We start from the raw sequence: 25,264 nt of genomic DNA on the forward strand, positions 1-25,264 counted from the left end.
TGCCTTTAACATATTGAAAAGGTGGATGTTTTGTTTAATTATTAAAACTAGTGAGATCCTATACTGCTTTAAATAGATTTATATAGAGAGAGAAATCTTAAAAAAGACAGATTTATTCCATAAGAGATGGGTACAGTACATTTACATACATTACAGTACAAAGTCATCCTAAGAACAAATCATTAAAAAACCAACATGAGTACCTAAAGTAAGTCATCTTATTTCTCCATTCATGTGCAGGGGCTGACAGGCTATCCCTCGGGCTGGAATGCCAGAGTACCATCGCTAGATCATCGGGACATTGAAACTACATTTGACAACTGCAATTAGACATTTTCATCCACAATGAGGCTGTATCTCTGACCCATATTATAAGTGTGTAATTATTGTCTTTTTGCCCGGATAGACATCTGCTGTTTATTACCCTTAATATTAAATTTATAAGATTCAGTACTTTTATTATTTATTAATATCAAAATCCCAAAGTACAAAATTTACTTTGCCGACTTGAGAGTCTGTGACTGTTGCTGGTGTTGCTGGGGTCTGTGACACTGTGCTCTTGCTGACTGGTAAAATGTCCATCTCAGAAAGTGCAATTTAAGTACAGTAATACCTTTCTACCGTTACTTTGGTCAAACATTTTATTTCCTTTTGAATTTCCTGCTGTCTTCAGAATCTCCAGAAGTTCAAAGAGGTTAGCTGTACAGAAAGATGCCTCTCTGGCTTAAAAAGAAAACATACAGCAAGTCATCATTTTTTAAGTTCCATTAGTTTTGTTTATTAAGTATGAACCATAAATGTTTATAATTTAAAAAGATTAATTTCACATATATACATTATTATCCTCCATACATAAAAGTATTTTTCACAATTGTAAGGGAGAATGAAAAACCATAGAACAAACTTTGTAGAACACTTAAAAAAAAGTAGAGTCAATGGGGAATGTTTAATACAGTACAGTATATACCGTTACTGTACATCACAACACAAAGATATGCTTTAGTACTGTATTCCATTGGTTAGCTGATTCCCAAAAAATCTTGTGTGACACTACATCTGTGACGGGTTCTCCTATTCCTCCAACGGGTGTTTCCCAAGAATCTAATATTCTTCAATACTACAGAAACCTGATGGTACAGCATGTCACTTTTCTGTATGGCAAGAGATACAGTACAGTATATTCAAACTTATTTTTAATAAAGTATAAAGTAAAATATTATTTTTCAGTAAAACTCCAAATCTGTTTATGACACATTCTGCCAATCATTTATAACCAGCAAAAATCTTAAAAAAAACATTTTTCAAAAAGGCCTCTGAAATTACTAATCATCTACTGGGTTTATTCTGTACAGTACTTATTCATAAAGTACAAGTATATTCATATCTGATGGCCACTTCTATATATATTACAGACGCATGACCATTGTAAAATGAAAATAATGATAAAGACACATAATTAACACTTAGCTAAAAATAGAATATGCTATTCAGCTACAAGCTGACTCCGATCATTGTTAATACTGAAGACAGGGTTAGTAGACACAAATGGGATATTAGAACATTAGAAGGCACAGATTGATGCAAAATTGTAAGTACTGTATATAGAACAAGCAACCACTTCAATAGGATTCTTACAGAAAACAGGTGAAATTCCTTTATCGACTTCTTCACAAATGATGGGACAGATGATAATCTCTTGATCACTAGCATTTCTACTATATTCTTTGTTCCCTCAACAGAGTCATTTCTGACACATTAACACATTTGTGAGCTTCTTGGTGAATCTAGCACAGAAGATGAATCTACAGAGACAAATTTTAGACTGAATCTCCTTACTGGTTTAATTGTTGCAGCAGTGGAGCAGGTTTGGGTTCTGGGCTAAGAGGACTGAAAGGTTTGTGGGTTCAGATCAAAGCTATTGCACCTTTAAGTTACTTTTGGGTAAACATGTACTTCACCCAGTTTGCTCCAGTAAAATATACAGCTGTATAAATGATGATAAATTAGCAATTGTAATAATGCTACCAGACTTTCTGAATGGCAGGCCATGCTACCTGACCTTCTGTGATTCTCAGAGAAGACTGATATAAAATCACCAAAGGCCATCTTCAGTACTAAAACAACTCAAGACATTATTCTTCAAGTTCTGTGTGTGCCAATATAGTCATTTCACGAGGAATGACAGCAGCCGAAAGCTTGGGAGAAATTATAATCGTTTATCGGGATGTGGAGATTTGGCGTAACCAGGAGTGGCCGGCCGACCAAAATTACCCCAAGAGCGCAGCAACGACTCATCCAAGAGGTCAGAAAAAACCCCACAACAACATCCAAAGAACTGCAGGCTTCACTTGCCTCAGTTAAGGTCAGTGTTCATGACTCCACCATAAGAAAGAGACTGGGCAAAAATGGCCTGCATGACAGAGTTCCAAGATGAAAACCACTGCTGAGCAAAAAGAACATAAAGGCTTGTCTCAGTTTTGCCAGAAAACATCTTGATGATCCCCAAGACTTTTGGGAAAATACTCTGTGGACTGACGAGACAAAAGTTGAACTTTTTGGAAGGTGTGTGTCCCATTACATCTGGTGTAAAAGTAACACAGCATTTCAGAAAAGGAACATCATACCAACAGTAAAATATGGTGGTGGTAGTGTGATGGTCTGGGGCTGTTTTGCTGCTTCAGGACCTGGAAGACTTGCTGTGGTAAATGGAACCAAGAGTTCTGCTGTCTACCAAAAAATCCTGAAGGAGAATGTCCGGCCATCTGTTCGTGACCTCAAGCTGAAGCGCACTTGGGTTCTGCAGCAGGACAATGATCCAAAACACACCAGCAAGTCCACCTCTGAATGGCTTAAGAAAAACAAAATGAAGACTTTGGAGTGGCCTAGTCAAAGTCCTGACCTGAATACGATTGAGATGTTGTGGCATGACCTTAAAAAGGTGGTTAAGGCTCGAAAACCCTCCAATGTGGCTGAATTACAACAATTCTGCAAAGATGAGTGGGCCAAAATTCCTTCACAGCGCTGTAAAAGACTCATTGCCAGTTATCGCAAACGCTTGATTGCAGTTGTTGCTGCTAAGGGTGGCCCAACCAGTTATTAGGTTTAGGGGGCAATCACTTTTTCACACAGGGCCATGTAGGTTTGGATTTTTTTTCCCTTAATAATAAAAACCTTCATTTAAAAACTGCATTTTGTGTTTACTTGTGTTATCTTTGTCTAATATTTCAATTTGTTTGATGATCTGAAACATTTCAGTGTGACAAACATGAAAAAAATAGGAAATCAGGAAGGGGGCAAACACTTTTTCACACCACTGTATATGGAGACCGGTTGCTTACGTCAGGATTAGTGAGAATTGCAGCAGCTGTGTCGAATGAGGGCGGCTGCCTTAATTCCTCCCGAACTTTCATTAAGAACTCCATAAATACACACAACAAACAAAAACACATAAAAGGACATAGGAAAGCAAAAGTAGCCAAACATAATTATTTGCACTTTTATAGCGCTTTTCATTCCACAGCATGACAAAGAGCTTGACAAATGGAAAAGAGAAAAGTACCTTTCTACAGCTACAGCCCACCTGGGTAAGACAGATATCTGGGTAAGAGAGTTCTGTTCTAGTAAGTCCACTAAACAGCAAATCAGGAGGGAAAGTTAGAAATATTGTCACCATGAAAAGGTGATATTTATATGTTCATGAAGACCATATTTTACAGACTTACAAATCTGCCAGTACACTGGGGTTAATAGTCTGACCTCTTACAAACAATCTTCCTAACAATGCAATGGGATCTTTAACGGTCAAGTAGTCACAACCTCTAAATAATGTAAAACTCATGCCCAAAGCACAGCATTTCTGATAACACAGTGTCCCTGGCTACCACATAGGGAGATACTCAGAAACTGTGGTTCAGAGGGAAGAGTGTCACCTACCAGCCCAGCAACACTTTACCTTGGAGGCCTCCCATTACAGTACAGCGCAGACCATGCTTAGGTGCTGACATTTGATAAGACCAGGCAAGAAGGTGGTAATGCTGCTGTCAAAGTTCTCTTGCATTCACGCTGTAATTTAAATGGAACTGTGAGTATATTTTCTCAGGAAAAAAAAACAAACGGAAACTGATTTGCACTCTCCAAACAGAACAAATCTGGAAACATTTTTTAAACATGCATAAAATGTTATTCTTGTCTTTTTCATTTGTGTTGCAAATAATGCACATAATGTCCAACAAACTAGTGGCACTCCATCTTGGGCCCAGGCAAATAAACTGTGAGTTCACACTTCTGTGCGTCTCTCTCTTAGCATCTGCCAGTGGCAACAGCTCTGCCGAGGTTTGCCTCAATACATAATTCATTCATTCTTCCAATCAACACAGAGCTACTGTATCAAAAGCATAGTAATGAGCCTTTTTTCATACACTTCCACTGATGTTTTGTGAACAAAGCACTGGAAATTATGATTAGGTACTAAATTTTCTCAATATTCAAAACAATCGGAATAGTAAATCATTAAATAAACAGTACGAACATATGTATGAGGTTTCAAGTATTAAGACATTATGTGGTGAAAGACTAACAATGCCTCGGCCGCAGATCCCTGAAGTATCTTTGCAATGGAAGGGTGGGTGATTTGCGTATTACTTTGGCTGTATGTTCAGATACAGTACGTGCTCTAGTATCAGCTTAGCTCTCAGGTTGCCTCTGGAAAGCCTAAAGAATTGGTCCTGGTCCTCAGAAGTCCTTATCCCAGCCAGAGAGTTCATCTGGAGGTTCTTCTAATTCTGGGGGGAAGATATCAAAGTTGCTGTAGTCCATAGGCCCTTTCAGCTGTGAAGCACCAGGAATAATATGTTATTTTTAGAAAGTTCCTTGATCCAGGAATTTGAAGAGTACAGTATACTATATTCAAGAAGTCGTGTTATTCTTTTTTGCATGTACAGTATTTAACGGTCTTATAGCAACTTATTGATCATATACAACGTACTGTACTTAATATTTAAGCTAAAACTGTAAAAAAAATAACTATATGCTGTAAGGAACAAGTTTAGGTTAATTATATGTTGAAAAAGAAAAAAAAGAAAACAGATGAAAATCAGTGTACTGTATATCACATGCAATTTCCTCTTGTATTTATTGTGTCCCATATCATTATAATTTCAGTTCTGAATTGATTAAGACACATGCACATATTTGAGAAGGGATCTACCATGACACCAGAGCAGAGTGCTGTGTCAGTGTGTGAGGTGAGGTTGAGGTTGAAACGGAAAGAGTAAAATAGTATATTATACTCTCTACTCTCTCTCTTTACTTTCCAGATAAGTGCAGAATTACCAACGGTTTCAGTCAATCATTGGTGCAAGAGATGCATACCAACTGAGTAAGACAGGGTATGAAAACAAAAGAGGCAGGTGTGACAAAAATTATTTCTGGTAGCAATCTGGTTTTTAAAGATAATCTGTCTTTACATCATTAAAATTTCAGTTATTTAAAGTAAAATAGATGCTGCTATTCCAAACAGCTATTCCAAACATTTGCTCATCCAAGGGTTCTTAGTGTTTAACAAACAGGAGACTTAAAAGCAGGAATTCTTTTATTTTTCAGACATTAGGGTTCAGCTATCATTTTACCTCTCTCTTCAGTGGGGAAGACAGCTTTCTTCTTCTCAGCCCTTCCCAGTTAAAGCCCTGAAACCATCTGTAAGAAGTGACACATGTGACAAAAGCTATCATACCATATTGTAAATTGTCAAATAACATTCATATTCCACTATGTAATATAAAATCAGGAATTCATTAAAAAAGAAGCTGCACTTAATATCTCCAACACCACCATCAAAGATTTACTAAAGTAAAAATAATTTATCCAATTATCTTCATCCAGTAATACCTCTGACTCAAGATTATGAACTGCATATAGTCTTTTCAAAAATAATATTTTTAGGGGACAAACAGAAAATGATCTAATCAGCCTAAGACAATCCTAGATGATTTTCAGATACAGTACATCTAAATACAGTACTGCTTCAGGTCAGATAAGCAGACTCACTTGTGCTTTTTTATGTCATTGATTCCATTTTTCTTGTTTCCCAATCTCTCAGAAGGATTGAGTCTGAAGGGAAAGAATAAGCTTTAGGACATTTTATGGGAATAATTCTTCCTGATACATGGGATATTCTGTGTTGACTACATTAGTATCACTGTAGCTGCTGCAAAGCTGATGAAGTTTTGTCACTATGTGATGTCTGGGGAGTTACTTTTTGCACAGAGCATTCTTAGCCAAACTAAGTACATATAATCTACAGTAATTCCCTCATGAGAATGCATTTTGTAATACTGTGATGGCCACTATTATGATATGTGTCCAGACTCTTCACCCTAGGGTAAAATCATCCTTTTATTTTGGAAGGTAAAGAGGAAAACCCTGTAAAGATTTGCCATGAATGAAGTATTTCAAGAAGATTTACTTGCAGAGTCTCCTGGTCAGATCCTCAGGACGCTTGCCAATGCGCTTAGGGAAGTCCACTTTCTCTATTCCGTGGAGAACCATGGTGTAGATCTTAATAGGATCTGATCCCGAAAAAGGGGGACTGAAAAGTCACAGAAGAGGACAGACTGAGATCAAACAGTTTTCCTTTTAATTTTTTGAACTTTCAACCCAGATCTCACTTTTTTCTTCCACTGAACAAGAAATATACTACATTCTATTTCCAATTTAGGCAGAATGAATGGGATGATATGTAAGTGGACTGGGCATTTGTAGAAGATAAAACATAAATCGTGAAATAATCTATTTAATAAAAAGAGATATCTACAGGTCCTGTCTTAAAATTATTGATTTGGGTTGTGATTTAAGATTTAAGAGAAATGTCACTATCACACTACTATGAGTCTAGGTAAAGCTCTAGTGAATCAAAACTATAAGGCTCTAGTGAAGGCTTATGTAAAAAAAGGTAAAAAAATAAAAGTGACCCTCTTTTGTAGTTATTTCTTAAAAATATTCAATCTTATGTTACCAGAGATACTGGACATGGGGATTTTTTAAATGGCCTTGCTGAAAGCATACAGTACAGGCTACTTTAATCTGCCATCATACGAAGCTGTTTCCATGGTAACTCTTTCTGAAGACCCTTGCAGCTCTGATCTGTACAAGCGGTAGCTTAATGGTTCACCACATCTGAAGAGACCACACAGCCCCTCTCATGAGCATTGTCAGTCATGTTCACACAATGTCAAGTTGTATGCATTTGGAGAAATAGTGAGACTTTCCTTTAACACTGTCATTCAAAGATAATTTGGTATTGCTTACCACAAAGAGCTTTTTCTAGAATTATAGAAAGCAGATAATTTGCACTAATCTTGCTTCAGAGAACAAATGCAGGCACTCAACAATAAATAAGTCATGCTGAAAAGAGCATAAAGGAAACACAGCGATTTGGCTGTGGAGCCTTCTTCGGGTGTGAGACATGCTCAAACCTGAAGAAGGCTCCACATCCGAAACGTTGCGTTTCCTCTTCTCTTTTCAGCATGGAATGAACCTTTAACTTGTTCCTTTGCAGCCTACGCATGCTGACGCAGCTACTGTACCTACTTGAAATAAATAAGTCATGTATGACACTGGTAAGCCACAGAAAGAACATATTTTAGAAGTCTTCTAGTTTTCTACAATTTTAATGTTAGGTCTCTTAGCTAACAATAACACATTAGTCCTTCCAACTATATCCATAGTAAAAAACAACATAATCTCAAGAAGGATTCAAACCTTTCTGTCTAGAGTACTCCCAGATTCTCACCTTCCAGTAAGCAGCTCAAAGATGAGGATACCCAGAGACCAGCAGTCTGCTCCAAAGTCATGTCCCTTGTTCATGATGACCTCAGGGGCCACATACTCTGGAGTACCACAGAAGGTCCACGTCTTCTTCCCTAGTCCAATCTTCTTAGCAAATCCAAAATCGGCCTGCAAGAGAACGGTGTAATTTAAAACTGTAGTTATTCCACATATAATACGTTAAAAAAGTCTGTAACATCTACAACATAAAATGATCAACCTTGTGAAAAAGAATACTTCAGTTTATTATTAATACTGTACATCTTACTGTATTTTACATTTTTAGCATAATTTGGTAATTTGTACAAGTCAACTATTTTGTACTTCTAACAAAATATACTTTAATAACTATTTGTGCCCTTTTACATACTTTAGCTTTATCTAATCACACTCTTGATACTTAAGACTCTCACTATACAGGACTGCATTTTATATCAACATTTTAACTTTTTACTTTTTGTATATACGCTAAGCAATGTAAAAACCAATAAAGTAGGAAAGACTTTAAAGAATTAGTTCTTTTTACACTGTTCAACGTCTTTCAGAGCTCACTCAATATGGGCCCGTCATACCATTTTCACATATCCATGGTCATCAAGCAGCAGATTCTCTGGTTTTAAGTCCCGGTAGACAATTCCCCGGCCGTGAAGATAATCAAATGCTTCAAGGACACAGCCAATGCAGAACCGTGCTGTGGGCTCTTCAAAGAAACACCTACAGCCCAAAACAGACACAACTCCTCAGGGGCTGACAGACAGTGGCAATATGACCTTGCCTTCTAGTCAATCTCTACAGCATTTGCTGTCAGCATAACAGTATACTGTTTTTTGGGGTATAAAATAACTATTTAACATCCACAACCTAAAACAGAAATCATTTCAAGTGATTGACTCTTTTCTGCAATTTGTTTTTTTGCAAACATTACAGCCCAAGATGAAAACTGTAGTATTTAACACTGCACACTATAATACAAGCTTACTCAAGCTACTGCTAATATAAACAATACTCCTAATACAAAGAAAACGTCTTACAATTTTTGTAAGAATATTTTGTATTCTCGCCTATTGAAGAACTTTGTTTATAGTAGTGTAAAATATAGCATAAAATATCATAAAAAATAAATTTTAGTATGTATTATAATTTCTTACCAGCTATATATAGTACAGTAATTTAAAATACAGTGGAAGATCCTTGTATTGGTTTTATTCTAAAGTATAATTTGAATGATGGTCTCAACAAAACAATGGATCCTCCTGATTAACTGTGATGTTTAATCTTTAATCCACTCAAGGGGGAAATGCTCAACAGCAGGAGAGTTTTCTGATGTCTCAATCAGTAATGTTTTACAGTTGCCACACAACTCCATTTCATTGCAACAAAATTACATTTTCCAATTATTCCTATTTCCAAAGTCACAGAAATTGGCTTACATCTCTATGTCGTATCAACATCCCCTAATGCAGCAGTGAAACTGCAATACCGTGGCATGGTGAGAAAAGGACCTACACTCACATATCCCGCAGAATGCTCCATAACTCTCCTCCAAGGCATGCCTCCAGCAGCATATATACATGCTTGTTGTCCCGAAAAGTTCTGAACAGCCTGAAAAAAAGGGCATTTGAAGTTTTTTTAATTTGTGGTATATAAAAAAATAAAAAATCGATTATTTTTCATATATGAAAGTATATAAAAAATCGATTATTTTATGGATTGTGAAAGCTGTCTTGCTAGGTGTTGTACTTGGGTATTTTACTGAGCCATTGTTGCTTAAACACTAATGACCCTCAGAATCACTCGTCAGCTGGCCTTGGCCTTGACTGGTTCATATTGGATTCACTGTAGTACTCAAGACTGAAACGAACATTGAAATAGAGAGTCGGCATAAGTTTCTAAATTCAGGGAGACCAGGATCACAGGACACATGCAAAAATTACTATAAGTGCAGGTAGGATTAAAATTGACTGTATGAGTTGTGAAGATATGGATACCAGTTTACTAGCTGGTATTTCTTTGTAATCTTAAGCATGGGTTGCTTAGTTCAATATGTGTTTAGCATCTGGTCAAGGAATATAAAGACTTTCCTTCAAAAGTACGAAATACTGCACCCATTCTTATTGTAATTTCCTTCAGCTGTCAAGTGCTTTAATGATTGCATTCAATATTTAATTCAATATCTCTCTCTTTTTCCTTGAAACTGGTTTACAATTTAGGTGCCACATGTGCTTTATTAGACCATTGAAAACAAACCTATTGAAAGAGTAAAACTCTTTCCTCTGAAACACAAAACTGCTAGAACCATCTGTCCAAGTTTATATTGCATCTCAAATTGTCCCACTGTAGATTTAGCACTTGCTGAAGGTAAGATGCACATATCAGTGCCAAAGAGCAAGCGCACTGGAACCTGAAAGCAATTGTGTGCTTCCATTTGGGAAATCTGTTACTACTAGCTAAGAGCAGAACCCAGACCACACTGGTACCGTCTGGATTCACCTCATACAGCAAACATCCACCACTTACAACACCACCACAAATCAGTACACCACCTGTAAAGGTTTAACCACTAATAAGCCCCACACTTGCCGTTTTAAATAAAATTTCAAATATGCAACCTTTTCCCCTTAACTATAAGCATGTTCAGTGCATTTATTATGACTTTTCAGAGTTAAAACATTTCAAAATGTATCACGTGCTAACAACATTGGCCTTTAAAGTAAACAATGAGCTTTTGTTTTTTATTTCTGTCTATCTCTGTTGAGCAAAGAGTAGGTGTAAGGTATTATAAGGTCTGAATCATTGAAATGCATTCTTCTATTCATTAGTGCTAGCCTACCAGTAACAGCTGGTGCCTGTTTTAAAATGTCTTTCTAGCCCTGCCTTCCTGAAAGTGCAAACAGTCGAGGGTGCTTAGTTCAGAAGGAACCTGTCCATGAATTGACATATTTGGTAGAGCTGTGATGTTGTATTTACAAAGGCTTTTGTTTTTAAATGTCAGAGTCTAAATACACTCTGTTCAGTCTGTATGGACCAACATGACAGAGGAGGGCAGAAATGCTCTTGGGTTACCTGGCAACATATTACAACAGATGGTTTAAAAGATTTCCACGGAAATAAACATCATTCTTTTAATGCAGCATTTTCCTTCTGTGTTCAAAACTGCTACTTTGCTTTTTCACTGTTGTAAGTGTTGCAGAATAATTCAGATGCTTTTCAAACTTAAATGAAAAATAAAAATGAAATATGTTATTTTTTCCGGGATGGGGGATCAGCAAGGGTTTCCTAGGATGTAGTGCAGTGAGGAACCTACAGCAATTCTCAGGATTCTCGCTGGATCCTGCATCCGAGTCAGGAATACCTGCTCCTAACTCGAAATAAGATATTGAAACCCCACTGCACTTTTTAGAAAACAATTATTTATAATTAATACACTTTGAAAACTAGAGTAAAACCGAGGTTGCTTCATAATAGATCCATTCATATGTTGTTGTTGTGCAGTCTGTTCACCACACTTTGATTCCATGTATTATTCATGTATTTGGACAATACAGCCATTCTCTCATCGCCATGGACAATATCCACACATTTACACAACAATCACTAACTCACATTTTTATCTGGTCGATTTTTATTCGAAATGATCATTTCATTATAATACATAACAATAAAATACAGTTATCTTGGTATTTTTAATCAGGGTGTGATTTTGTAGGTTATGTTGTATATAGTATCTTTTAGTGATTTCTAGTTACAATCTTTCATTTACTCTGTTAATATCATATCCTATGCATCACTATACCATCTGAAATAATTAAATAATTGCTTTTAGAAGTGTGATCTAGTAATTAGTCCAGTTTATTACTTGCTCATACTGTACATCTGAAGTGAATATGAAGCATAAGACCCTGAATCCTGGTAGGAAACCATTTAAAACCCTTTGCCCTTTCTGACTGACCTGACGATGAACTGGGAGTTTGTCTGCTGCAGGATGTTCTTCTCTGAGTAAATGTGCTCCTGCTGCCTGGTGTCCACAACATGTTTCTTTTTGATGCACTTCAGTGCAAATGTTGTGTCCTCATCCTTCAGCTTCACCTAAGGCAACAACAGCAACAGTTTATGAAGGGTTTCCATTGATGACCTTCTGGAACAACCGCAGACACTGTGAGGGCATTCAATACAGTACTGTACATCCTAATCTATTTGGTTTCATGTACACCTTTGTTCCAAGGAGTTTCTCAAGGGGGTTGTTTTTAAGGGAAGCAGCCATGATAATACGGCTTGTACAGTAGATTATTCTGCAGAATTGATCAAAACTAGAAATCTGAAAAGTAAAGTAAACATACGTACAGTATCTAGAATATGCTGTATATGCTGTAAGATTGAACACCCCAATTCTAGTTTATAACTTAGAAAGGTATATCCAATGCTGGTCCTCCAGGACCAGTGTGTTTTACATACTGTACATGTAGGAGAGAATACTGTCTAACTTAGCATATTAAGAGCTGAGTTGCAAAGAAATCATGCAGACTCACAGGTTCCCCAGGACCTGTACTGGACAACTCTGAAGTAAGAAAACCTGCTAAGATTAATGACATCCAAACAAAACCAGAACCCTGTCTGATGACAATGTAGTTACAGCTTACTGACAGCACCCCACAGAAAAAATGGATACGATTTGAATATTTCATTACCTATTTAGTTATGTCATGAAAAAAAATAAAAATAAAAATCAACATTCTGGCTATGAAGCCTACTACAAATGTGCATGTGCACTGTGTTCATGTACACTTGTTTTAAATGAAGTGAGGGCTCACCAGCTCAACGCGGCCAAACCCACCCATGCCCAGTGTGGTGATGATCTGCAGGTGTCTGAAGGGAGAGGTAGCGGAAAAGTGAGCAATCTTCTCCCGGACTCTGATGAACTCACTGGCTTCAGGAGAGCTGTCTATAAGAGGAGAATGGGGCCTTGGGCAACAGTGAAAAAGAGTGGTATTAAAACTCAGATCACATACAGTACACTGAAACACAAATCTTGGTGTTTTCTGTGCAACTCTTCAATACTCACACTGCATTCCTCTTCTCATCACTGCGGGACAGCTGCTCCACATAATCTTCAAGGTAAACTTGCAACTCTTCGTACGTCCCCACCATCTGGTTAAAGATGCTACAGATGTGGAGAACAGATGTCTGTGCATGACTTCATTATGTGAATTAAGACACACTCTTTATTCACAGTTTAGGATGTGCTTATAATTGAAGGCTACATGTTTATGTTGTCACATCATTTTCACCTTCTATATCACTTGAACAATAAACCAATAAAAACAACAGAATTTTGGGTAACAGTATATAGTTAAAACACACAATTCAAATCAAGGGATGTAATGTTAACATTTTAAACTGCCCTTTTAAGCCCTCATTTAGACTACCATGATTTTGGTCACCATGTTACAAAAATTATTATAGCTTCACTGGAATCAGTCCAGAGAAAAGTACCCAGATGCATTCCCAGGTTTAAGGCAACATCCTACCTGACTGGGGAAACTGCATCTCTTTAGTTTTGAATCAAAGCATATTCAAAATCCTGAAAAGTATTGATGATCAACCAAATGTATTTCTTCAGAATCAAAAGTGAAACAGAAACTGGAGGACACAAGCAGAAAGTAAGGAAAATAGCAATTAAAATGGAAAACAGGAGGTACATTTTTACATGAAGAGTTGTAGGAGTATGAACCAACCTCCCCTACCATGTTGAAAGAATTGATACTGTGGCTTTGTCTGGATAACAGCTGGATGAGGCTCTTATTTCTCATATAAAGAAGGAGTCATTATCTGCCTTGCCTTTGCAAAGCATTAACTGTACAGTACAATCACATCTTAAAATACATCGAGAGTATAAGGAGCCATAGGTTTCTAGGTTAAAGTTTTGGCTCCATAAAGGTGTTGTTAATTTAAATCAGGATTTTAATTAATAAACTTTTGCAAGTGTAATAAGTGCAGTTTTTGTTTCTTGATTTCTGGTTCTCCTGATTTTTTTCAAATTAACCTTAACAAAGAGCGCTTAAAATGTTGAATGTAAAACACTGCATCAGTTAAAGTAAAGGCCATTTCAACTAAAGGAAACTACTTCTGTTACTTATTGTAATTTGTTGACTGGACTTTTATTCGCTCAAGGAAAATTTCAAAAACAATAACAAAGAGAATCAAAAATGGTATGATGCCACAGGAAGGAGAACTTGTTACTTACTCTCTGTCAATCACAAGACACTGAGTATCATTCTCCTTGGCGATTATGTTTGCAGAACGAACATCCTCACTGGAACAGAAGGTCAAAGAGTGTAATAACGACTGTGACTAAATTTCGTATTTGAAAAAAAGCCATTGCAGTTAACTTTATAGTGTACATGCTGGAGCACACTGCAGTTATTCTCTGACTACTGATGGGTTTTGTTCAGAAATACAAATTAGATGTATACAGTATTTTCTTTTTTCTTTTTAGAGTCATACTACTTTGCCTCTCCTCAAAAGTATTTATGCAATGTTTTTATATAGATATTTTACATTATATTACAGTATATTTATATTTTTATAAGATGTTATGGATGCAAAAGCTATATCTAAAATATACATGCATACATTTTAGAGAAAGAACAGGAATATACTGTATGTAAGATTTCCATTTTAATGTTCTGAAAAAATAATGGTACTGTATACTTAGCCTAAGGGCAATTAACTGCCTTTGTACTAAAATCACTTTTAATTGAATCAAAATTTGTTGGTTTGCTTGTATTGCATGTGATGATGCAAATTGTCTTAGGATAGCTTCATTTCAGAGTTGTGTGTTGGAAATATAAACTATTATATAATCTACTGATGTAATCATACGGACAGAGTGGCCAGTTTCCCAGCTTTTCACATACTGTAGTATAGTATGTTGAACTTCAGCACTACTCATATTATAGTCTATTCATGTGTCTTTCTCCTTCACTATATTTCAATCAGAAGGGGTCCAAAGCAAATTGGTTTTGGCATTTATAAAGACTGCATTTCTAATCTGATTTTGGAGCTTGATGCAGCACAGCTGACACACACCTAGCAGAGAAGAGAAAATGGTAACAAAGGCTTTGGGAAGCTCACTTAATCACTGAGTCATCCAACCTAATGCTACGGTAAAAACAATAAACAGAGAGAGCTGGTTATCACCTTTGAGGTGTTATTTATGAATTTTGACCCTTTTCATTCATATCACAAACAGTGAAGTCGGCTATAATTAGAGACACATCAATTTCATATACTGTACCTTATAAGGGCCTTTTCTCCAAAATACTCTCCTACTCCTAGAGTTTTTATCTCCTGTGGCTCCAAGCATCCTTCCATGGTCTGTGTGACACTCACCTGCAAGAGGTTCAAAAACACCCTGAGAATCCCAATAACCCAGCAGTTGAGCCCCAACACTGAAGTGACAAAATGTCAGGTGAAAAACATCAATTGCCATGGACAGTACTGCTCACCACTTCTCATATCAATTTTAATTGTCATCTGTTCCATGCATTGTTCACCAAATGTCCCATTCTTACAATAATGACAATTCAGCTTCTTGTTCCTCTCTTACCACTCCTTTAGCTATGATGAAGAAAGTGTTTCCCTCTTCTCCCTCACGAATTATGTAATCTCCCTCGTCATAATAATCCTAAAAACAGAGAAAGGAAAAGGGATTTTAAACCGTGCATGATCTTCCCATGTACACACGGAATTCTTTGTTACTGAGTGTCACAAGAATTGTTTTACCGTTTTGCTACTTTGCTACACATTTCACTTTATGCAAGTCACATACTAGTTTGTGCGTGTCAAGCAGCTCTTTCCCTCTGACATTAACAAGCACACAATGGGGTCCCAGAATGTAAATGACACCCGAGAGTTAAACTCACGTTTGTCTAAATCATATCTCTCAAAAAGTAACTGGTAAGACAGTCTTGGGTTGCACACAGTTTACATGTTTTCTGAATATACAGTATGGTTACTAACATTTAAAGAGGATACAAATTCACTTAAGTGATGAGCGGGCAAACTCACACAAAAAAGACTGTATCACAAAGGACTGAAGCTATGAATAAAAAGAGAACTACATTTTAATATTCATATTCTAAGTGCCTTATGCCTCTGATTTCTCAAAGGCCAAGGCTGATCGAAATGTTTAAACAAACTGTCTTCTGTTGTCTGGACTAATCTTAGAAGAGAACCAAAAATATTTCAAAGCATATTCAATTAATAAATACAAAATATATAAGAATTACTTGTTGAATTGTAGCATTTTCTATGTTAAAAATATTTACAATATAAAAATATGTATTCAATGTTTTTACAATTTTTGTTTTCTATTTGTTTATTTTGTCTTCTGTTTGTTCTCTCCTTCAATTTCATGTCTTGACATTTGTGAAGCAACATGTCAACTTATTTGTGAAAAATGTAATGTTACCTTACATATTTATTGGTACTTTATATAAGTTATTAGACATGTTAGAGGTTTTTTAAATAGATAAGTAAATGTACAGTATGTTTAGATACAGTTTCAACTTTTGCTTATTACACATCACAGTCGATTCCAGTCATAAAACTATAATGAGCAGCTTATCAATGAGAATACAAGACATACAGTACATACCACTTCCAGACAGTCCACAATCTTTGAAAGCTTCTCTTCAGGCAAATCTTTTAATAAAGATACACTAGTGGCAGAAGAGAGGAGGGAAAATTACTTTCTAATGAAGCTGCAGTTTTGGTATGTCTGCAAACAGCTTTTAAGGTTAAACACAAGTGTCCTCAGACTTAGTCTTTCTTCAATCCACACTTTGCTGTAGCTATTTTCTGTATCTGCATAAAATACTAAATTAAAGATAAATATAGCATTGGTTTGTTCTCTGCCTTTCTTGCAGTGCTGTACAAACAGTAGCAAGACCATCTAGTTTGCAGAGTTCCAGTGCTGTCATGAGAAATTCTGCTGGACCGCAGCTGCAGCACAAGGATGAATAGGAGCATGTGTCAGTGTCATCTCACTCAATTGCAGTCCACAACGGGGCACATTTTCAAACTGCAAAACTACTGTACATCTTTCTGTTTACCTGCAAAGGAAGCTGAAGTATTCTTCTTGCCTAGCCTGTGCTGTTCTCATCATGATGTTCTGAAACATCTGTCGGTCTAGAACCCAGATCTGAGACTGCGAAACCGCTAGGCAGACAAAGCACAAACAAATCAGAACAATGTGACTATGAAAGGTAAACTGTATAGGCAACCCCTATGAAAAGTTCATTAGATAAGGACCTGCTCAGAAAACAGCCCTACTGTACATCCAAAAAATAAATTCACAAATGATAATGCATCAGCATCGCATTGCAGCTGTTCATAACCACCTTAAGAAAAGTCATGCAAAACCATGAAAAGCTTTGAATCATGGAGTATTTATCAACAAGAATATGAAAAGCATGCTTAGAAACATATCAACTGAACAAACTGATATTTTCATTGAGATGGACTGTATTCATGTCATAAATGCTTAACATACAATGTTGAACTTGATTGAGTCTGTTCATGATAATTACATTTAAGCAATGATGTTTTTCCCACAAAGTAGTTATCAGGAACATCCTGGGAATTTCACTTTAACAAACTTTTCATGAAATACAGTAGTACAGTAACTTGTTTCCAAATACTTTAAAATCATGGACAATTCTACTTTGTAACAGAGGCCTTAGAATTAAAAAAATAAAGCATGTGGATAATCCTCTCATATTCCCTCTCCTCCTTTAGATAGATACTTTATTGATCCCATGAGGGAAATTGCAGTGCAACAGCAGCTTAACACAGACAACACAGACACAGTGTAACGAATGATACAATAATAATAATACAATACAATCAGTACAGTGAGAAGTGCACTAAGAAGAGTTACTCACAGTCCAGAACACACAAAGAACAAACCAGAACAGAACAGTACACAAAAAATAAGAAATAAAACACTTTAACTTTGCTGTAACGCTTAAATTCAATACATAATAATATATTATGATATATTATGAGCCTGCCTAGAGATTTCCTCAGAGATTCTGACGCGTGGTAAATCAGTTTAACATGGATTCAGCTATGAAAATGATATCCACCGATAAAATTATAAAACAAAAAGTTTTTTGAAATCAGGAGCAAAAAAAGCCAACATATGATTTAAAGATGCAGATTACACATACAGTATTTTGGATCAGAGAGAAGATTTACTGTTCAGGTTTGACTGCTTTTTCTGAAAAATTAACCCCCAATTTCTTTTGCATATTGTACTTTTAGGGAACAAGTAGACCACGTTGCAAGTGGTATGGACTACTGCATGCATTTTTACACACTTCAATGGAATGCCTAGTGAAAGACATGCCTAAGAGCCTTTGGGAACTGGACTCCATGACTCCTTAATCAAGCCCTTAAAATGATTAAATACATTTTAGAGTGTGCTGCATGTGATTGTCAATAAGTTGTCAATATTTAACACAAATTTTAATTCTAATTCTAAGAGTTTTATATTTGCTACATTACAAACTGGGAGTTTAGTACTGTAAGAACACAACAATCAAGGAGATATTTTGTGATAACAATGTACAGTATGATATTACATGATACGATAGTGTTACATCTTTTATCAACTTATTCATCTCACTTCGAAAACACACAGTGTGTTGAGATGTTCCCACCTGTGACTGTGGCCGTCCTCTTACAGTTGTACAATATAGCAAGCTCACCAAACGCTGTCCCAGGGCGCATTCTTCCAAGAAGCTTGCTGTTCTGCATTACTTCCAGCAAGCCATCTGAAAAATGACATAAATACAATCGGATCTTGTGTTTGCACAGGTTCTGGCACAATACAGGATGGAAAGTTAACACCCTGAAGCAAAGGATAAGGAATAGAGGCAGATACAATGTACCGATACTTATACTGTACTTATTGGAGTCAGTTCACATGTGCCACGTGTGCCATCTTCAATACAAATTCAGATCTGTTTCTCTTAAGGGCAATTTATTCCCATCCCATTCACTGTAAAGGAGGCTCCAATTAATGATATTAATAACCTATCAAGAGTATGGCCAACATGTTCTGGGGTGCAAAAAGGTTAATGCTAATTAAATCAATACTTCACAGACTCACAATCATTGGTCAATAGCATCCTGACCTCAGTGTCCAAATGCATGAAGTTTTCCATGAAATCAGGGGGGATTCTGACACATCATTGCTGCTGTAGAACAATGTGCCAGCTCATTGGGCCAGAGTTAGACAGGCCACCACTCACCACTGTGGCTGTGAACAGTCGAATCATCCACCCTGCATTTCAGGCTTAGCTCTTAGTGACTATTATTTGTTCTGACATCTAAGTCTGACATTAAGATGATGTTCCTTCCAGTCTATTGTTGAGTTAAAGAAGAAATCAGAAAAGTGCAATTATTAGGGAATGGCTAAAGTACAAAGGGCTAAGCATTCTGAGATGAAGTGGTTTAAAGTAGGAAATAAAGCCAAGACACTGCAGAACGTTTGAACACCCCTTGCACAACATTAAGTGCATCAGACTAAATGGGAGTGGGTGCTCCTGTATGCACAATGAGCTTTGCTGTCTGTGTGTTTTAACCTTTATGCTCTCATTAATCATAAAATCAGTTTGAAATGCATGTGACTCTGGGTAAAATTAGACACAAACTATTATGACAAGATGATGGAATATGATTGATTTACCTGCTAGAACATAGAGATAGTTGCCAGGTTCCCCTTCCTGAATAACTAGTTGGCCTTCTTTATAGGTCTTCTCATACATACAGTCCACCATCTCTCTCATCTGCTGGGGCTCCAGCTTCTTCAAGAAGTCATTGCTCATGATGGCATCATTGATCAACCATTTTGTACTTCAAGCATAAGCAAGAGACAGAAACAGGATGCATAGTTTTGCCACAATAAGCAAACCCAATTTGCCTCTAATCAGATTTGACTGGTGATGGTAAAAGTAAATACATGTTACTAATGGGACAAAGCCATTCAGCCAGTCTTTCTAATTTATTTTAAGGTCCCACACTACTAGCTGCTACACTTTTGTGTAAAGAAGTGTCTTCAATGTTCTATTTTAAATGGCCCTGAACCAAATTTCCACAATTGCTTGTTGCTGTTAATCATCACGAAATCTCTTGAAATGACTGAGTCAGTTTGAATACCAGAATCAAGTCCCCATATAAATACTGTACCATTGTTCCAGGCTAAGAAGATTCAGTTCCCTTAGTCTTTCCAAGAATGATATTCACTGTAAGCAAAGAGCAAGTCTGGTTGCTCTCCTTTATATTGCCTTTATAGTGGCTATATTTTTCTTATAGTAATGAGCAAAATGGACAACAAATTCACTGGATTTACGTTTTACAATTAACAGTATATTAGTACTGTATGTTCAAGCATTTTCATATCTTTACGGTCACCTTCTACTGTCCAGTTGAACATATTGAAGAAACCTGAAGAGGCTACATAACTTCCTACAGTAGATCTTTCCTACAGTATATACCACTTACTGTATTAACTGTTATTAATTGTTCAGTCATTTATAATCAATGACAAATTTGTTTTATTAGTGACTGTAATCTCATTCCTGGCTTTTGTATGTGTTGTGGTAATTTACAATACCCTCAGTGGCATAATATGTTCATAGTGAAGGGATCTAATCAATGTTTATTTTGTAACTTTATAGCATAAGCATTTAAAATTGTGCTTCTGCTACGGAGAACTTTCTCATTTGCACTTCTAAAGGAAGAGTGGCTTTAAATTACTCAGAATGGAATGTATGAATTTTTTACTATAGAAGAGTTCTTGGCAGACACTGAATTAAAGCAGCAATTATGTTTTCTATGCATATAGATGGATTACCTTTTGTCTGTCATATGTGCCTTTTTATTGCTCTTGGATTATTATGCAAATGTATGCTTTCCAGTCTTTTTGAGGTTTGAGCAACTACAAACAGTAAGAAGAAGCTGCAAGATCTCATTTTCATTTCCTGTAAAATGTTTCTGGTAGAAAATACTCAAAGAACTAGTTTTTCTAAAGACTACCAACCAATTGTTTTTATGCCTGACCACACCATTGAAGGTGGATTATGAATTCTGTCACTATTGATATACTATTAAATACACATTTAATTAATATTAGACATGGATTTTGGAGGATGCCTAAGTAATCAAACGGTCAGTGTATTGCATGACAAAAGACACCAAGGCAGCATTATAGTGTGAGAAGTCAATAAGTCTTCCACACAACCAATTTGTCCTAGACCGAGGTGTTCTTCCAGTGACACACTATGTGTGCGCAAGACAAATTCCAAATCTGACATGTCATCAGAGTTAATGGAGCTTTCTTTTCGGGCAGCAAATAAGCCCTACCTGGAATCCTTACGGACCCGGGCCCTTTCAAAGGAAAAGTGCTGAAGATTGTGGTTGTAAAAGTGCCGGGAGGTTGGTTCTGCCGACACTCCCTCCTTGGCTCTGAGGCGGCGATGCACCTCCACTGCTACCCTGTGGAAGCGTGTTGGCCCTTCGTTTATGACACTTAGGAGACGCTCGCTGGGACTGACCAGGGGTGGTGACTTCACCAGACTGTTGTAGCCAATGGCATCCTGAAGCTTGTCTATCTGGGACACCTTTGCCTGCAGCTCCTTCTCCAGCGTACGGAGTCTCTCCTCTCTGGTCTTCAGTTCCTCACTCCTCTTTCTCAGCTCTTCCTCCAGTCGTGCTATTTTGGCCTTGAGGGCCTCAATCACCTCCCATGCTGGTGGTTCCTTGATCCCCGAAGCCAAGCAGCTTTCTTCGAGATGAGGGGTTTTGATAGCACCGTTGCCCATGCCTGCTGATGACTGGCCACCATAAGAAAGCTCACTGTCTGCCCTGCAGTGGCCTAATCACCTGGCCTCTTTCATTCTAGCTGCAGCCCAACTGGGTTTCTGTCTCTCAGGCTAGGGCATTTTCAGCACCTGCCAATAAACACAAATAAGAAGTTCTGTATTTCACTATGATGTTTCATATATCATTACTGAAGTCATAGTGATTCATGAGATCACGACATAAAAACCAGGAGTTCATTTTTTTTCGCAAAATGGCAGGTTTAATAAAAAAATATCATATATGAACTCAAGGAGCTGTTGTTAAAAAAACTTAGATGGCTGGCTGCATCTTCACTGTCCATCACTATACAGTAAACTGTATGTCCGCGCCATTAAATGGAAATTTAATGAGCTTCCTAATTCTTCATTGAGGAGCCCATTCCTTAATCATCTAGTTCTATGAAGACAGAAGAAGTGTAGTACAGCATGTGTTTCAAATACAAAACATAACTGGGTTTTAGAACAAACTGACAATTTTAGACCATAATTCTACATTTACTGTCAAATGTAAATTAACTGTAAATTAACTACAAAACATTGAGGTTTTCTGCCTCTCTCAATGCCTCATCAAAAAAGATAGGGACCATGATTATAAATAACATTTAAATCTGTCAAAACTCTTGACAATTTCAGGTCAGGAAACATATATTACTGAATCTAAAAACAACAACAAAATACAGTACTTCCCTTCATACAGCCTATTACAGAACGAGTGCGTTTTATATTCATATTATTGTTAACTGAATTATAATTAATACACTTGTATTTGAAATAAAACTTATATTTTTTATATTTTAATTTATGAGCAATCTTAGCAGAAATTGTTCTTAACATTTATATACAATGATCCGAAAGTAAAGCTTTTTTGACAAAAATCTTTTTAAAGATCGTTCGTTAAAAAAACAAACTGGTAGAAATGTAAGTAGCGTAAATAAAAGTGTAAAGCCCATAATAATAATAATAATAATAATAATAACATTTGAAAACGTTAGTTGTATGGCGATTGGTACTTTCTTTGTACACTTGATGGATGCTTTCATAAAATCCCGTTTTAAAAAATATCATTTTGATTCTGTAATTTCAAACCACGTAGCAATACATTTAAACGCAGAAGATCTGGAATTATAAATTCACACAACAGTATTTCTAATACTCGACAGTATATTCGCTTGCAAATTTTGAACTATTAAATGTGACATTTACTTCTGCTCATCGAAAAACAATTACAATGAAAATATAGAGTGAACAGTGATTTTCTACATACATTGTATCCATGCAAACATTTCAAATCCTCTTTGTAATTCCAGACGAAAATCCGAAATATCCAACGTTAACTTAGTGTAGTGTTGGATGTGTTGCAGTTAACTCGCATAAGACGCTGGTTCCGATCGGAAGCATTAATACGGCTCTTCAGAACGCTCAGACAGGCACAGCACGTTTTCTGGCAACTCGAGTATAATGAAGCCAGTAGAAAGCCTGCCTGTTCAACTGAAGCAGTTGTTAAAACCAAGACGTCATAATTAGCCCCCTCTAGAGGGAAGAAGAGTTTCAGTAAAATGCCTTTTAGATTATTTGTCAGTAAATTCTGCATAGATACTGTACATGAATACTTCTAATTAAAAATATTGGTCCATATTAGTCAATCCTATTATTAGTGGGATGAAAACCTCTTCACGTCTTACATAACAAAAAGCATCTTAAATGATGTTCATACTTCTTATGAGTCAATACCAAACTACTCATGTAACTTTAAAAGTTCAGGTAAAGTGTTTATCTTGTGGAAACTCCAAATTCATTACAGCCTTTAAATATTCCTAATGAAAACAGAGGTACGCACCTGTTACGATAATGCCAAGCACATGGAGACATCTTATTTTTAAACCTGTAAAAAAGGCTTGCACTTTGACATATGTTTAGAAAGTCCATACTCCACCTCTTTTGAAAGCAAAGGCCTGTTATTTTGAAGTGGCAGATGCAATGCGACTCCCAGAGGCCATTCTGGTATAACTTGCATTTCGTCTTTTGATTAATGCTGGTGAAATGTTCGCAAACATACTGTACATTACTGCGTGGCAATCTTCTGTCTAGGCAGCCGGCAGGCACTTGGTATGCACCAATACTGGAAATACTGGAAACTGGAAAAGCGGCGCTGTGAGATCAAACAGGAAAATAGCTTTAATATGATATTATGTACTGAACAATATGATGATATGAATAATGAATGTTATTGTTTATTATAAGTGAAAATGATGCTGTATGAATGGTTTAAGAGACACATTCTGGAGAGGATCTTCCAGAGCTCTTTTGGTTGTTCTTTCTTTCTGGGTGATCGGTGTGCTGGGTAGTTGCTATCTGGGCTGTGCCGTTCACCTGTAAATATGTTTTTCCAAGTGGTGCTTCACGACCTACATGGCCTGCTTAGCCCCTGTGATGACATCATTTACTGTATCTTTCCGCAACTTGGAATTCTAGATCCCTGTGATGACATCAAGTACAGTATCTGTCCTTGCCTTAGCACACTACTGTAGGTCCCTGTGATGGCATCAAGTATCTGTCCTTGCCTTAGCACACTACTGTAGGTCCCTGTGATGGCATCAAGTATCTGTCCTTGCCTTGGCACACTACTGTAGGTCCCTGTGATGGCATCAACTATCTGTCCTTGCCTTGGCACACTACTGTAGGTCCCTGTGATGGCATCAACTATCTGTCCTTGCCTTGGCACACTACTGTAGGTCCCTGTGATGGCATCAACTATCTGTCCTTGCCTTGGCACACTACTGTAGGTCCCTGTGATGGCATCAACTATCTGTCCTTGTCTTGGCACACTACTGTAGGTCCCTGTGATGGCATCAACTATCTGTCCTTGTCTTGGCACACTACTATAGGTCCCTGTGATGGCATCAACTATCTGTCCTTGTCTTGGCACACTACTATAGGTCCCTGTGATGGCATCAACTATCTGTCCTTGCCTTGGCACTCTAGATCCCTAATGGTGCTGTGGCCTTGCAGTGTGTGAACAAGACATGGATGTCTTGAGGCCTTCATCTCTGCTGTTCAAGTAAGAAGGATGCTGCAGTGAACTGATGAGACACACTTCAGTTCTAAATTGGGGGGAGAGAAAGCATGAATGGTTAAGTGCAAATGCATTAAGTCACTAATAGGGGAATGAATTACCTAGGCTCTAGAAAAGAGCACTAGACCTCTCATCAATATGAGAAAGTGTTTCCCATGCTTTTGTGTGTCGATTTAATAAGGAATTCTTTAATTTAATTGATTAATTTGACCATTAGAGGATTAATCCAGTCTTTAAAACTCAGAAGTGTCAACATAACTGTCAAATAAAATAACTAAAATACAGATAGATAAGGATAACCTAGATTTGGCTGAACATGTTATATCTATGGAAAAAATAAAAGTACACATGATAATTATAAATCACTTTTATTTTCTTATGAAAATGTGTTTTTGTTATGTTTTCTTAACATTTCTTGACATTTTGGCACTAAATGATT

General features: G+C 36.9%; 1 protein-coding gene across 1 annotated transcript; it reads right to left on the reverse strand.

Moving 5' to 3' along the window:
- Positions 1-4,731: 4,731 nt before the first annotated feature.
- prkg2l (protein kinase cGMP-dependent 2, like) lies at positions 4,732-24,192 on the reverse strand. Its single transcript, XM_088916340.1, has 19 exons — positions 24,171-24,192; positions 21,256-21,715; positions 19,580-19,746; positions 18,549-18,662; positions 16,938-17,043; positions 16,481-16,544; positions 15,431-15,508; positions 15,119-15,213; positions 14,066-14,134; positions 12,884-12,982; positions 12,633-12,783; positions 11,774-11,910; positions 9,337-9,426; positions 8,397-8,538; positions 7,790-7,953; positions 6,464-6,586; positions 6,046-6,108; positions 5,628-5,694; positions 4,732-4,827 (listed from the first exon to the last, which is right to left on the reverse strand). The coding sequence occupies exons 1-19, from the start codon at positions 24,190-24,192 to the stop codon at positions 4,732-4,734; spliced, it is 2,307 nt and encodes a 768-aa protein (XP_088772466.1).
- Positions 24,193-25,264: the final 1,072 nt, after the last annotated feature.

Source organism: Atractosteus spatula, chromosome 5 (assembly GCF_055471065.1).
Source record: "Atractosteus spatula isolate fAtrSpa1 chromosome 5, fAtrSpa1.hap1, whole genome shotgun sequence".
Classification (NCBI taxonomy): Eukaryota; Metazoa; Chordata; class Actinopteri; order Semionotiformes; family Lepisosteidae; genus Atractosteus; species Atractosteus spatula.